Source organism: Conger conger, chromosome 2 (assembly GCF_963514075.1).
Source record: "Conger conger chromosome 2, fConCon1.1, whole genome shotgun sequence".
In the NCBI taxonomy this organism is placed as follows: Eukaryota; Metazoa; Chordata; class Actinopteri; order Anguilliformes; family Congridae; genus Conger; species Conger conger.
Window position 1 is genome coordinate 395,666 of NC_083761.1, and position 13,212 is coordinate 408,877.

The 13,212-nt window shown below is 44.4% G+C and overlaps 1 protein-coding gene across 1 annotated transcript; it reads right to left on the minus strand.

Annotated features, from left to right (window-relative positions):
• Positions 1-5,647: 5,647 nt before the first annotated feature.
• Positions 5,648-9,244, minus strand: LOC133122828 (VIP peptides-like). Its single transcript, XM_061233029.1, has 6 exons — positions 9,156-9,244; positions 8,561-8,677; positions 7,721-7,825; positions 6,915-7,049; positions 6,282-6,390; positions 5,648-5,763 (listed from the first exon to the last, which is right to left on the minus strand). The coding sequence occupies exons 2-6, from the start codon at positions 8,665-8,667 to the stop codon at positions 5,755-5,757; spliced, it is 465 nt and encodes a 154-aa protein (XP_061089013.1). The 5' UTR covers positions 8,668-8,677; positions 9,156-9,244; the 3' UTR covers positions 5,648-5,754.
• Between the last annotated feature and the right edge of the window lie 3,968 nt (positions 9,245-13,212).

Below are 13,212 nucleotides of genomic sequence, written 5' to 3' on the forward strand. Positions count from 1 at the left end.
TTTACCTCACCTGGGCCAGCCTCTGCCTCCTTTACCTCACCTGGGCAAGCCTCTGCCTCCTTTACCTCACCTGGGCCAGCCTCTGCCTCCTTTACCTCACCTGGGCCAGCCTCTGCCTCCTTTACCTCACCTGGGCCAGTCTCTGCCTCCTTTACCTCACCTGGGCCAGCCTCTGCCTCCTTTACCTCACCTGGGCCAGCCTCTGCCTCCTTTACCTCACCTGGGCCAGCCTCTGCCTCCTTTACCTCACCTGGGCCAGCCTCTGCCTCCTTTACCTCACCTGGGCCAGCCTCTGCCTCCTTTACCTCACCTGGGCCAGCCTCTGCCTCCTTTACCTCACCTGGGCCAGCCTCTACCTCCTTTACCTCACCTGGGCCAGCCTCTACCTCCTTTACCTCACCTGGGCCAGCCTCTGCCTCCTTTACCTCACCTGGGCCAGCCTCTGCCTCCTTTACCTCACCTGGGCCAGCCTCTGCCCCCGTCACCTCACCTGGGCCAGCCTCTGCCTCCTTTACCTCACCTGGGCCAGCCTCTGCCTCCTTTACCTCACCTGGGCCAGCCTCTGCCTCCTTTACCTCACCTGGGCCGGCCTCTGCCTCCTTTACCTCACCTGGGCCAGCCTCTGCCTCCTTTACCTCACCTGGGCAAGCCTCTGCCTCCTTTACCTCACCTGGGCCAGTCTCTGCCTCCTTTACCTCACCTGGGCCAGCCTCTGCCTCCTTTACCTCACCTGGGCCAGCCTCTGCCTGCAAGTAGACTGAGCTTCATAAGTATTATGTTTGTGTATGTGTGATATTCTGCGGTAAACTGACAGAAGGTTGTGGTATTCCGTTCAGTCAGGAGGGCAAACAGGGTTAGGAGTTTCACTGGAGCGTGGTGTGAATGCAGGCAGTGCTGAGTTCAGCTCCATTCCTGCAGGGCTGCTGTGGATTTCTGTCAGAAATTACGCTGCCCAAATTAGCTCTTTATCTGAATACACTTATGCTGGTTTAACTGTAGATTAGATTCAAAGTATGATGTTTCATGTTGGAACACAGCTGTCCTTCATGAATTTATCTATATAAATATAGCTAAAATATAATTTGCCAAATAATTATAAGAATTTAGATAATGAATCATTAAAACAAAAGTTGGCATGAAGTTGGGCCCTGCTGTCTAGTGGCTGTGTTCTGTAGTGCTGGGACATGACCTCTGTTTGACCTCTGTTTGTGATCTACTTTGATGCAGGTGAGAATCATGTTCGTTCAGCATTAAACACTGAAATCGGGGGAGTATTTCCTGGGGTTCAGAAGAGAGCCTCTTCTATTGGAGGCCAATGCTTCCTGCACATTACGTTACTGCTTCACATGAACGTGTCGTTTCTCATGACGGCCTTGCTGCTCTCACGGAGCTCAAAGATCGCACCGTCCGCGCGTTGCTGTATGTTTTATAAGTGTCAAACCCCCAAAAAGTGTTCGATGCGGATTTCACTGGAACTCACAGTGGTGATATGGCCACAGCTGTTCAAAGATCCAGAGCCCAAACCTATGCCTGTAGCGTAGTGGTTAAGGTAAATGACTGGGACACGCAAGGTCGGTGGTTCTAATCCTGGTGTAGCCACAATAAGATCCTCACAGCCGTTGGGCCCTTGAGCAAGGCCCTTAACCCTGCATTGCTCCAGGGGAGGATTGTCTCCTGCTTAGTCTAATCAACTGTACATCGCTCTGGATAAGAGCGTCTGCCAAATGCCAATAATGTAATGTAATGTAATGTAATGTAATGGATCAGCTCCATCAGAGTCTGCGCTGTACTGCCAGGTGCAGTTACACAGAATGCCCAGCAGAGGGCAGAGCAGATGCAGTAACTGAGGTAACAGACGATGACCCGAGAAATGCGGTAAATATATGATTTACAGCAGGGCTGCCCAAACCTGGTCCTGGAGATCTACCGTCCTGTAGGTTTTCACTTCAACCCTAATTTGGCACACCTGATTCTACTAATACCTACTAAGTAGCTCGATGAGATCTGAAGCTGTTGAATGAGGTGTGGCTTTGTTAGGGTTGAAGTGAAAACCTACAGGACGGTAGATCTCCAGGAACAGGTTTGGGCAGCCCTGATTTACAGTATATCCACAACAATTATTATTATACAACGAAAGATAGTCATATAATGAACACTTTAATTATTTACATTTGAAATGTCTCATAGACAGGGTACAACCAAAAACAAAAAAATAATTGGCCCTCGTCCTTATCTTTGTTGTACAGGTAGCAGTTGAAATTGTACTTCCCTCTAGGGTCTTTCAGCGAACTTATCCCTGGTTATGGGTATGCACTTTGTTGTACGTCGCTCTGGATAAGAGCGTCTGCCAAATGCCAATAACGTAATGTAATGTAATGTAATGTAACACCATCACTGCTGGCTTTAATGTTTTAGAGGCACAAGCTTTTACTTTAGCCTCTTTGCGCGGATATTGGCATTTGGCGTACTTTGTACGAAGTAGTTTTCGATCAAACTGTACAAATTAAGCACTGTGGATATTTGTGAGTTGTATTTGGAAAAAGACGTTGTTTTTGAGTGTTTTGAATGTGAATTTCTGGAGGTCCCTTGTATCTGCAGTGGAAAACTAGTCTCAGTGAAACTCTGGATTGATAGATAGCAGCCTCGGTAGGTGGAAATATGCCTTGATTTAATTTCTGGGTGAACTGCCTCTTTAAGGACAATTGTTGACTGAATCTTAGTTCCTGTAAAAGTGAATTGAACTGAATTAAATTTCACGGAGGTAATCACGGAATTAATAATATCACATTCCAGAAACACCGCGTCAGCGTGTATCTATGGTGACCAAAACAGACACGTGTGCGATAAATTATAATGAAAATGTCACAAATGATGCTATCAATAATTGTTTTGCATTACGGAGTCACCCTGAAATTATAAATATTCTGCTCGTAGTAAAAAACTATTTCACACATATTTAGTATCAGGATGAGGAGATGCTACCAGATGATAAATTATTTTCCTGATTAACTGGGAATGCAGTAAGTTCCTGGTGACTGCTGAATACAAAATACCCGGACAAGAGTTTTATTTACGTTATTGATTGTAAATATGTGAATCGTAAATAAATCACTTATTGTAACCCCGCGTCCCCGCCCGTGCCCGGTAGCCACGCTATCCGGTGAAGCTCGCTGGCGTCCTAGGCGTTTGGCAGGAATGCCTGTCAGACAGAAGGACTCGGAGGGAATAAGCCTGTATGGCATGGAGTAGATCACCGGCCGAAGCCGCCTGTCTTTGACGGTCCGTTCACCGAAATAAATATGAAAGCACCACGGAGGGGCGGGGCTTACCACGGTGATGGGTTTCACGGGCGGAGCCGCTGAGCTTAAGCAATGCATCTCTGTGAGAGACAGAGTGTGTGCTTCTGCTCAAAGAAGGGCAACCAGATTGATTCCAAGCATAAAAGATAAGAGGTGTGAGGAAAGACTTGAGATGCTTAAGTTTAGTAAAAAGGAGACTTAAGTGAATTTCAGGAGATTCTTCAGGGTGAGTTCAGTTTGCAGAACGAGAGGGCACAAATGGAAATTGACAAAGTATAACTTCCTTGTGAACATTAGGAAGTATTTTTTCACACGGAGAGTGGTCACTGTGTGGAATAGTTTGCCAAGACATCTAGTGGAGGCAGAAACAGTGGGGGGTTTTAAGACCAGGCTTGATGCAGTGCTAGATACTATTTAGCTTTTAGGTAAACTTTTAGGTAAACTAAGGAGACCATTGCTGGGTTGAATGGCCTGTTCTCATCATTATTTTGTGTTATATGCAACAGTTAGCAGCACATTTTTATAAGAGGGCTAATTCTGAACACCCTTATGTGTGTGTTTAACTCACACGTATTGAGTGAGGGGTGAGGACCCCAGCACACCCTGCGGCTCTCCAGGGCCAGGAGTGAGGACCCCAGCACACCCTGCGGCTCTCCAGGACCAGGAGTGAGGACCCCAGCACACCCTGCGGCTCTCCAGGACCAGGAGTGAGGACCCCAGCACACCCTGCGGCTCTCCAGGACCAGGAGTGAGGACCCCAGCACACCCTGCGGCTCTCCAGGACCAGGAGTGAGGACCCCAGCACACCCTGCGGCTCTCCAGGACCAGGGGTGAGGACCCCAGCACACCCTGCGGCTCTCCAGGACCAGGGTTTCCCACCCCTGCTCCAGCTCATAGCCACCATCTGTAGTCAGTCTATATTGGTCTTTATTGTCTGTGCAGGAGCCTATGATGTATGTGTTTTTAACATCAGAGTCGGTCTGAATAATTTCTCCTGCAGAAAGACGCACATGGGATGCACAGTAGCGTGGTACTAATACATCTACTTTTATTGACTGCATATCTTATGAGTTACATTCATTTAAAAATAGAAGGTCTAAGGAAATGACTGAACACAAATCCCAGTGGCTACATGGAGCTTCCACAACAATGGCATAATTCTGTTTCATTATTCATTCTGAATAAGACACTACAGAATGATAAGCAAGATGGATCATTTCAGTGTATGTGTGTGTGTGTGTTTGTGTGTGTGTGCGTGTGTGTGCATATTTGTGTGTGTGCATGTCGGGTGTCTGACATTTTGCAGTGAAAAATATGAAAACATCACCACAACATAATTTCCATCAGTTGTTAAACCTGGTAGAGCATACAGTGCAGGATGTTAGATTTACAGTAAGCCTGTGTGCTGCATGGATCTGATTTAACAGGACAGATTTGTATCTTCATTCCCACCCCGGAGCTTTACGTGTGTACCGTATGCAAAAGCTTATAAAAATGAAGGATAAACCATTTGTCTGTTGGTGACTGTCAGGTGGTTTGGATACTTCAAACTTTCACTGAAAGATAATTTTGAAAAAATAGGATTCAGTTCAAAATAATTTACATTCTATTCGAAACTCTCAGAAAGGAATATCGAATAAAATATTCTGGAGATGAATGGGTGAGTTATGATGAGCTGTGTTTTTCAGGTGAATATGATGGTTGTACCTTGTTTAACAATGTTTGAATATAGATGTTCAGTGTCTGAAATGTATAGTGTTTGAATATGGATGTATAGTGTTTGCATATTGATGTATAGTGTTTGAATATGGATGTATAGTGTTTGCATATTGATGTATAGTGTTTGAATATGGATGTATAGTGTTTGAATATGGATGTGTAGTGTTTGCATATTGATGTATAGTGTTTGAATATGGATGTATAGTGTTTGAATATGGATGTGTAGTGTTTGCATATTGATGTATAGTGTTTGAATATGGATGTATAGTGTTTGAATATGGATGTATAGTGTTTGAATATCAATGTATAGTGTTTGAATATGGATGTATAGTGTTTGAATATGGATGTATAGTGTTTGAATATGGATGTATAGTGTTTGAATATGGATGTATAGTGTTTGCATATGGATGTATAGTGTTTGAATATGGATGGCCCCGATTTTGTGACTCGTATCAGAAGATTTATTGAGCTTCAATGTACAGAAGATTCAGCCTCACAATATCTGTGATTATGTACAGCATCAAGCCCACTCAGAGTAAAATACATTCTGTACAATGTGCACATGAGCATACACATGAGCATACACATGAGCATACACATGAGCATACACATGAGCATACACACAACAGGCAGGCTTTACACACGTCTGCTTTCACTGATGATCATGTGTTACGCTGCAGTGCTGTGTCACGGGGAACCAGTCATGGTGAAAGAGTCTCAGTCCAGTGGGTCATCTTCAGAGCATCTGAAAAACACAACAGGTCACATGATAATCTGCACCAATCAGAGACTTTCACCACACTGGTATTAGGTCTTTGAATGGCAGTGACTTCCTGTTGAACAGGTGGGTGTGTCCACCTCATAGACTGGACCAAGTGCCTATGACGTCCCCCACTGACTCCATGGGCTGGTGAAAAGCGTTTTGAAGCCTGGGAAGTTTACCAGCACCACCATGTTGTTCAGTTTGGAGCCAGGGACTGCGTAGTACATGTTTATTACACAAAATTATTATAGTTATTTTTTAGAAAATGCAATATATCTATGTGAAGGCACCAGTGACTGATAAATCTGTGTTCTGAGAAGTTTGGATTTGTATTCTTAGGAGGGAAAAGGCTTTGTGTCTCCTTGCTCCAGCTGAGAACTCTGCCTCTATTGGCCAGACTGACCTTGCCCTGCTGGTGCCAGTGTGGATTCCTAGCCAATCGGCAATCACAGTATTACGTGTTCTCATGTGCCCCGCCTATCCAGGAAGTGTGAACCCACCAATGGGAGGTGTTTGATTAGCTCATCCACTGTGATGTCATCGTAGGTCTCCTGTAATGTTGGCTCCGCCTTCCTGCTTTCCTCCGGTGTGATTGGAGGGTCTTCTGCACTGGAGAGAAAAGAGTGAGAGGTTATGCAAATAAACACAATCCAGCAGAGAGAGGTTATGCGAATAAACACAATCCAACAGAGAGAGGTTACGCAAATAAACACAATCCAGCAGAGAGAGGTTACGCAAATAAACACAATCCAACAGAGAGAGGTTACGCAAATAAACACAATCCAGCAGAGAGAGGTTACGCAAATAAACACAATCCAACAGAGAGAGGTTACGCAAATAAACACAATCCAGCAGAGAGAGGTTACGCAAATAAACACAATCCAGCAGAGAGAGGTTACGCAAATAAACACAATCCAGCCAAAAGGCTGGGACCCACATGCTGCCTGGTTCAGTCCCCGCTGTAGCCGTGATAAGACCAGGGCAGCTGTTGGGCTCTTAAGCCCACGTTGTTCCAGGGGGAATGTCCCCTGCGCAGTCTAATCAACTGTAAGTGGCTTTGACTCAGACCAATCAATATTGTATTGCTACTGATATATATTACCCCCCCCCCCCTTCCCGGCTCTGGCCCCCACCTCCTCTTGCCTCCCGTCAGCATGGAGCTGAGGTATTTCTTCACGGCCATCTGCTTGCGGAAGCGGCTGTAGTTGTCGGTGAAAATCGCATCAGAGTGCCGCTTCGCTGGCCCCTGGTCCTCCGTGACGTCATTACTGAAAAAGTCAACACATGAGGTCATATAAACCACAGCGGGAGGCCAACGGTGTTTATTCGAAACCATTTAAATTCTGCTGATCAAAATATCTGGCATCGCAAATGATCCACGTGAGGTTTCTGGGGCAATCAGAGACATTTATAACTTCTCTAAATTATGTGTTAATGAAGCGAATGGATTCGGATCTATTGGAATGTATTTACCAATGCTTTTCATGTAAGCATTTGAAAACCTTTATTTTCATATTAGACTTCATTTTGGATGTATTTTACAATACAGTACAATAAGTACAATACAGTATATATTGGCTTAATTTCACTCCAATGTATCATACATTATAAAATATAATCTATAAGAATAATACATCGGCCCACAGTAATAATTGTATGGGGGGTTTGTGGTGCAAAGGCGAAAAATATGTAGAAACAAAAATACCCCAAGACTGAACTTTCGGGGCGTCTTTGAAACTGCGTTTGGATGGAATATTCGAAAACATTGGATAGTTGTTCTGTTTTGAAAATATTCTGATGCACTAGAAATAGCTTTTTACATGCAAAAAAATGCAAATGCAAACGCCGGAACGACGCAACAACGCCGAGGAAAGCATGCGAGCGGTAGGGGAAAAACCCCTTCAGATATAACCGATAATGACGAAAATCTAAAATGTACCTGACTCGCTTTCCGACCAAAGATTCCAGGTACCGTCTGGCGGAAATCTGCCCGAGAAGCTTACTGTATCCGCTTGTAAAAAGACCATCTGCGTGTCTTGTGGGCCTTAAAGTGAATAAAACAGAGTATGTGTTAAGATAAACTGCACTTTGTGTTTGTGAAACAGCAAAATACTCAAACTCACACTCAGTCATGTGATAGGCTTCTGTCATCGTGAGCGTGAAGCCTTTAAACCTTTAGCACTTTCAATGTTCAAATTCGCCCTGATAAGTATCGCACTTTGGCAAGTACTACAAGACGTAGAATAGTAGCTGTAATCAAATGAAAAGTCAAAAAGCCTTACCTCGCTATGATGTCTGATAACTCATAATAAAGTTTGTAGTTTTCTGGGAGTGAATCGGATGAGCTCTTTGTCCAGTTCTCGTTATCTCCATCAATGTTTCCCAACCTACAGATCGAGAATAGCATTTTCATGCCAAGAGTAATAATAAGCTGCGTGTAAAACAGCAATGGTAAGGAAAATGCTTCTCATAATTAATGTATAGAAGCAGTTTAATGGTAGAAGAACTAACTTGTGGTCTAATTGTTCTTCGTTGAACAAACACAATTAACAAACTGTATATTATATTATTACAAAGTAGGCCTGCGTGCAGTTCAAATAGATACTATACTGACTAACTGCACTGCAATTAACTTCGTCATGTAAAATAATTCGTGATCTGTTTAAATTGCGTATGTACATACAGCACGAATTCAAAACGTCTCTTTTGGGTGGGAGACGTTTTGGACCGCTCCGTTCAAAAAAAAAGAAAAAAAGAATCATTAAGATAAAGTTTGTACCTTGCTGTCGAATGTGTTCCGATCGCCGGCAGACCCACTGATCTGGAGTAAAACGCACTGCACAGGGCTATCACCAACACGAGCTGCGAGCCGTTCCGTTGTAACATAATTTTAAATCTGCAGAGACATGATGTCCGTTAGCAGGTGAACATAAATTCCTCTAATTAATGACGACATTAATGAGACATTTGGAAGAATACTAATTATTATCCAATCGCTGTTTTACATTGAAAAATTATATTATTTTCCACATATCGCCAAATGTTTAAAAACATAACAGTGACATTTTATTTATCTTTAATACCTTCTGCTTCAATAAATATTATTATGGTGTATATTCACTGCCACTGTAATACATAATTATGTGGTTACCCTCTGTGCGGGTAGAGGCGTGCAAGTAAGTGCGCTCTTGCATGCAGATCTGATAAAAAATTGTCAGCACTTTGTACGATTAAAATAATGGTTGTTTCCAGTCCGGATACTGTATTTACAGAATTCAAACATTAACATTACAGCGGTTAAGTGTCATCGAATTTGTAAATTAATATTTAACATCGTTTGAAGAACGATTAAAATAAACTGTAAAGAGTCTTACATGCGCTTTAATGGAATTCCACCGAGTGTCTGTCACGGGAGCTATCCGAAGTTCTGAAGCTAGTTTCCCCGCTATTTAACTCTGCTTAAATAGTTACCCTACAAGAAAGCCGTACCTTCGTATTGATTTTTAAAAGTTATCAACGGTTGTACGCCCCTCTCTCACTCTCTCTCTCTCTCCCTCTCCGGCTTTTCGACGGTGCTCACATACGCAGATGGTTTTATACACCTGAGCACGTTAAAATGGCAGGAAGGTAATCAGATCTGATCTGCCCAGATACGTCATGACATGTCCCATCGGGACTGAGGTGGTCGTCATTGGTTCGCTGGTTACGCTTCTCTCCATGTTGGGATTCGGTGTCTGTTCCTGATGTGATGCTCAATATCTTGTGCGATGATGACTCATCCTACACAAACACAAATAATGCAAATGCCGATATTTCAGAACAAGTACCAGAGAGAACAACGTCCATAAATTCCATAACTTTTAAAACATGTGGAAAGCAATGTGTCATGGAAAATAGTCCTGTTCATGGAAGGAATGGTAGGCCTATTACAGCACTACAGACTGCATGTTCTCACGCCGTCACGCTCTGAGGGTTACCTCCAGCAGTGTGATGATGCAGCCTGTTGGCCTGCGCCTGGAGCAGAGGCTGAGCTTCCAGATGCCTAAGACTGGCACTAAAAACAGAATCAATACTTAAGTTCTCTAGTCAGACGGCCTTCAGCAGCTACACGTGCCTGGTGGAAAAAGCACTTCCCTACTGAGTCCCAAATAATACCGCAGTTATATAGCATTGCCCTGAGCACGCCTATATAACTATATAACCTGCTAATTTCCAACTAGAATCTTAGCGATCTAATAATGACCCTTATGATTGCAGAGTCCAAAGTGTCTAACTGATGCTGATCATCAGAATAACAGGGACGAGTGAAACTCCCGGGGGCTGGGTGAACTCGTCTCAGAAACTAATAACAACACAGCAATTGGGCTAATAAACTAGCACAGCTGAGAAACTCACAAGGTTTCCTTAATATCTAAGACTGACGCGCTAAAAACAGAATCAATACTTAAGTTCTCTAGTCAGTTGGCCTTCAACAGCTACACACGCCTGGTGGAAAGACATTATAAAACATAAAATAAATGTGTTTTATATGTGCAGTGCACTTGGCACCTTTCTCTCCTGGTGGGGGAAGATCTTGAATCAGTCGATAGGATGTGGGCTGGAGTGTTACTCCAACCCAAAATTGCTCTGTGGGGAATCTCACTGTGTTGTTCTGGGGACATTAGTCATGAGATGAATGAGCCCTTTGTACCAGAGAAGCCTGCCCAGTGTTTTAACTGGTCTGTTATGTCATCACAGAGAAAGTGAGAGAGCAAAGGGTAACAGGGGGAGCTCCAGGTGACACATGGTGGCGTTTTGGGTAAAAGTGGCTTTTCAGAGATTTTAAATGCTTATTGGGCATCAGGTTTCAGAAGAGCTTAGCTACGCCTCCTCACTCACTAAAATGCATCTCCAAATAGAACATCGGCACTGTCCAATAGGATGTGGTTGTGTTTATGAGCCGGGATACACATTCTTGGCTCTTTGATTGTTCTGCATTCACCTCAATAAAAAATGTTAATACATAGTTGCTATGCATATTTGGAGGAGATATGACCTGTGTGCACTTTTAAAAGCATGTGGCCCCAGGAAGGGCCCTGTGGTACCCCTCTCCCTGGAGTCTGGCCCCTCATACCTCTGCAGATACGGAGTGTACTTTTATTAAAGGCAGAAATATATGACTTCTTAAAATTATAGGTGGCAGAATAATTTCATTTTGTTTATGAGGAATAAAGGAAGTAAGATTGTTTTTTGTTTGTTTGTGATTTTCTCTGAGATACGTATGTCCACATAAAGAAAGAAATATTGAAAGGCAAACGGCACAACGTGATTGTTTTTGATGAAAGAGTGCAGTCTGGGTTTAGAGGATTCAATTTGACCAATAAATGTGTGGTGTAAGGAACGGGCGGTTGCCGGTGTGAGAAGCGAACACATCTGGAAGCCGTAATTGGAAATAAATGGGAATATTGAGAGGAAGCATTGGCATGACGACGGCTCTGTGACCTGCAGGAGCTGCAATATGGAGAGGTAATCAGGTGGAATGACAACTGTGAGGCAGAGGAGCAGAACACCTCTACAGCACAGGTTTAGCACAGAGCAGAACACCTCTACAGCACAGCTTTAGCACAGAGCAGAACACCTCTCCAGCACAGCTTTAGCACAGAGCAGAACATCTCTACAGCACAGCTTTAGCACAGAGCAGAACACCTCTACAGCACAGCTTTAGCACAGAGCAGAACATCTCTACAGCACAGCTTTAGCACAGAGCAGAACACCTCTACAGCACAGCTTTAGCACAGAGCAGAACACCTCTACAGCACAGCTTTAGCACAGAGCAGAACACCTCTACAGCCCAGAGAGAATGTGTCCCATTAAATGGTGTGAAAGGCATTTGCTTGATCTGTTCCTGTGTTTCCAGAGGGATTTGCAGGTGTGAATGCTGCAGTATTTTAGGTGCACACGCAGTGCTGATTCTATAATTGTCCATTTGATTATTAAGTAACATATGTGGCTGGGACAGCTCTTTTCTAGGTCAGGTCTAAAACATTTCACCCTGAAATTACAGCTGGTATGTTCTGATAAGAGGCGGCACGGATGGTGCAGTGGGTAGCACTGCCGCCTCACAGCAAGGAGGTCCTGGGTTCGAATCCCCGTCGGCCGGGGCCTCTCTGTGCGGAGTTTGCATGTTCTCCCCGTGTCTGCGTGGGTTTCCTCCGGGTACTCCGGTTTCCTCCCACAGTCCAAAGACATGCACGTTAGGCTGATTGGAGAGTCTAAATTGCCCGTAGGTATGAGTGTGTGAGTGAATGGTGTGTGTGCCCTGAGATAGACTGGCGACCTGTCCAGGGTGTATTCCTGCCTTTCGCCCAATGTATGCTGGGATAGGCTCCAGCCCCCCTGCGACCCTGATCAGGATAAGCGGGTTCAGATAATGGATGGATGGATGGATGTTCTGATAAGGACAGGATATGATTCTTTTCCTCCCTGGGGTCTAGTCCTGGGTCAGATCATTATGAATGGGATATAGTCATTTCCCTGCATGGTTTAAAACTGGGTCAGAGTTGTTACATTACGTTACATTACGTTAATAGCAGTTATCCAGAGTGACATACAGTTGATTAGACTAAGCAGGCGACAATCCTCCCCTGGAGCAATGCGGGGTTAAGGGCCTTGCTCAAGGACCCAACAGCTGTGTGGATCTTACCACGGCTACACCGGGGATCGAACCACCGACCTTGCGGGTCCCAGTCCTGTGCCTTAACCACGACGCTACAGCCCGCCCGCCAGTCGTGTTCAAGATGGCAAACGACAGTTTCTGTTGAACGATTTTAAATGAAGGTTCCAGTCACAGTAGTTCACCACCAATGCCTGTTTAATGCAAATGGATGCGATCGGGGTCTGACTGTGCCAGCTAGATCACTAGCTGCTTACTTACTAGGCAACAACAAATAGTAGCTCACGTTAGCCAAAGTTTGTGATGAACAGAAAAAAACAACAACATTTTAATATGTTGCTGTGTGTGTGTTGAATGCATGTCTGGACAGATTGCACAAAGACTGGGTGACCAATAGAGCAGCCCCTCAGTGCGTGGAGCCTGTTTTCCCCACAGAAACAGGCTCTCTAATGTCCCTGTGGACCCTGAACTTTTCAAAAGGATTGACCTTATTTTACGGCTTATTTATGTCATAATTACCCCCAATAAAAAGCAGCGGATTCCCCTGTCAGGCAGTAATGGATACAGAGGAAGAGCCTTTACGTTTAATGCTGTGGCATTTAACCAGTCCAGGCCTGACCTTTGCAGCATATTTGCCCATTAGAGGCGTGGTGTTTGGCTGGGCGGTGATGGTCTGTGCTGTGGCTCACTCTGATCTGCACTGCTACTGCATCCCTGACCACACACAGAAAGCCACTCTGGTGTAGAAACGGCTGTCAAGGCAAACACACTATCTGTAG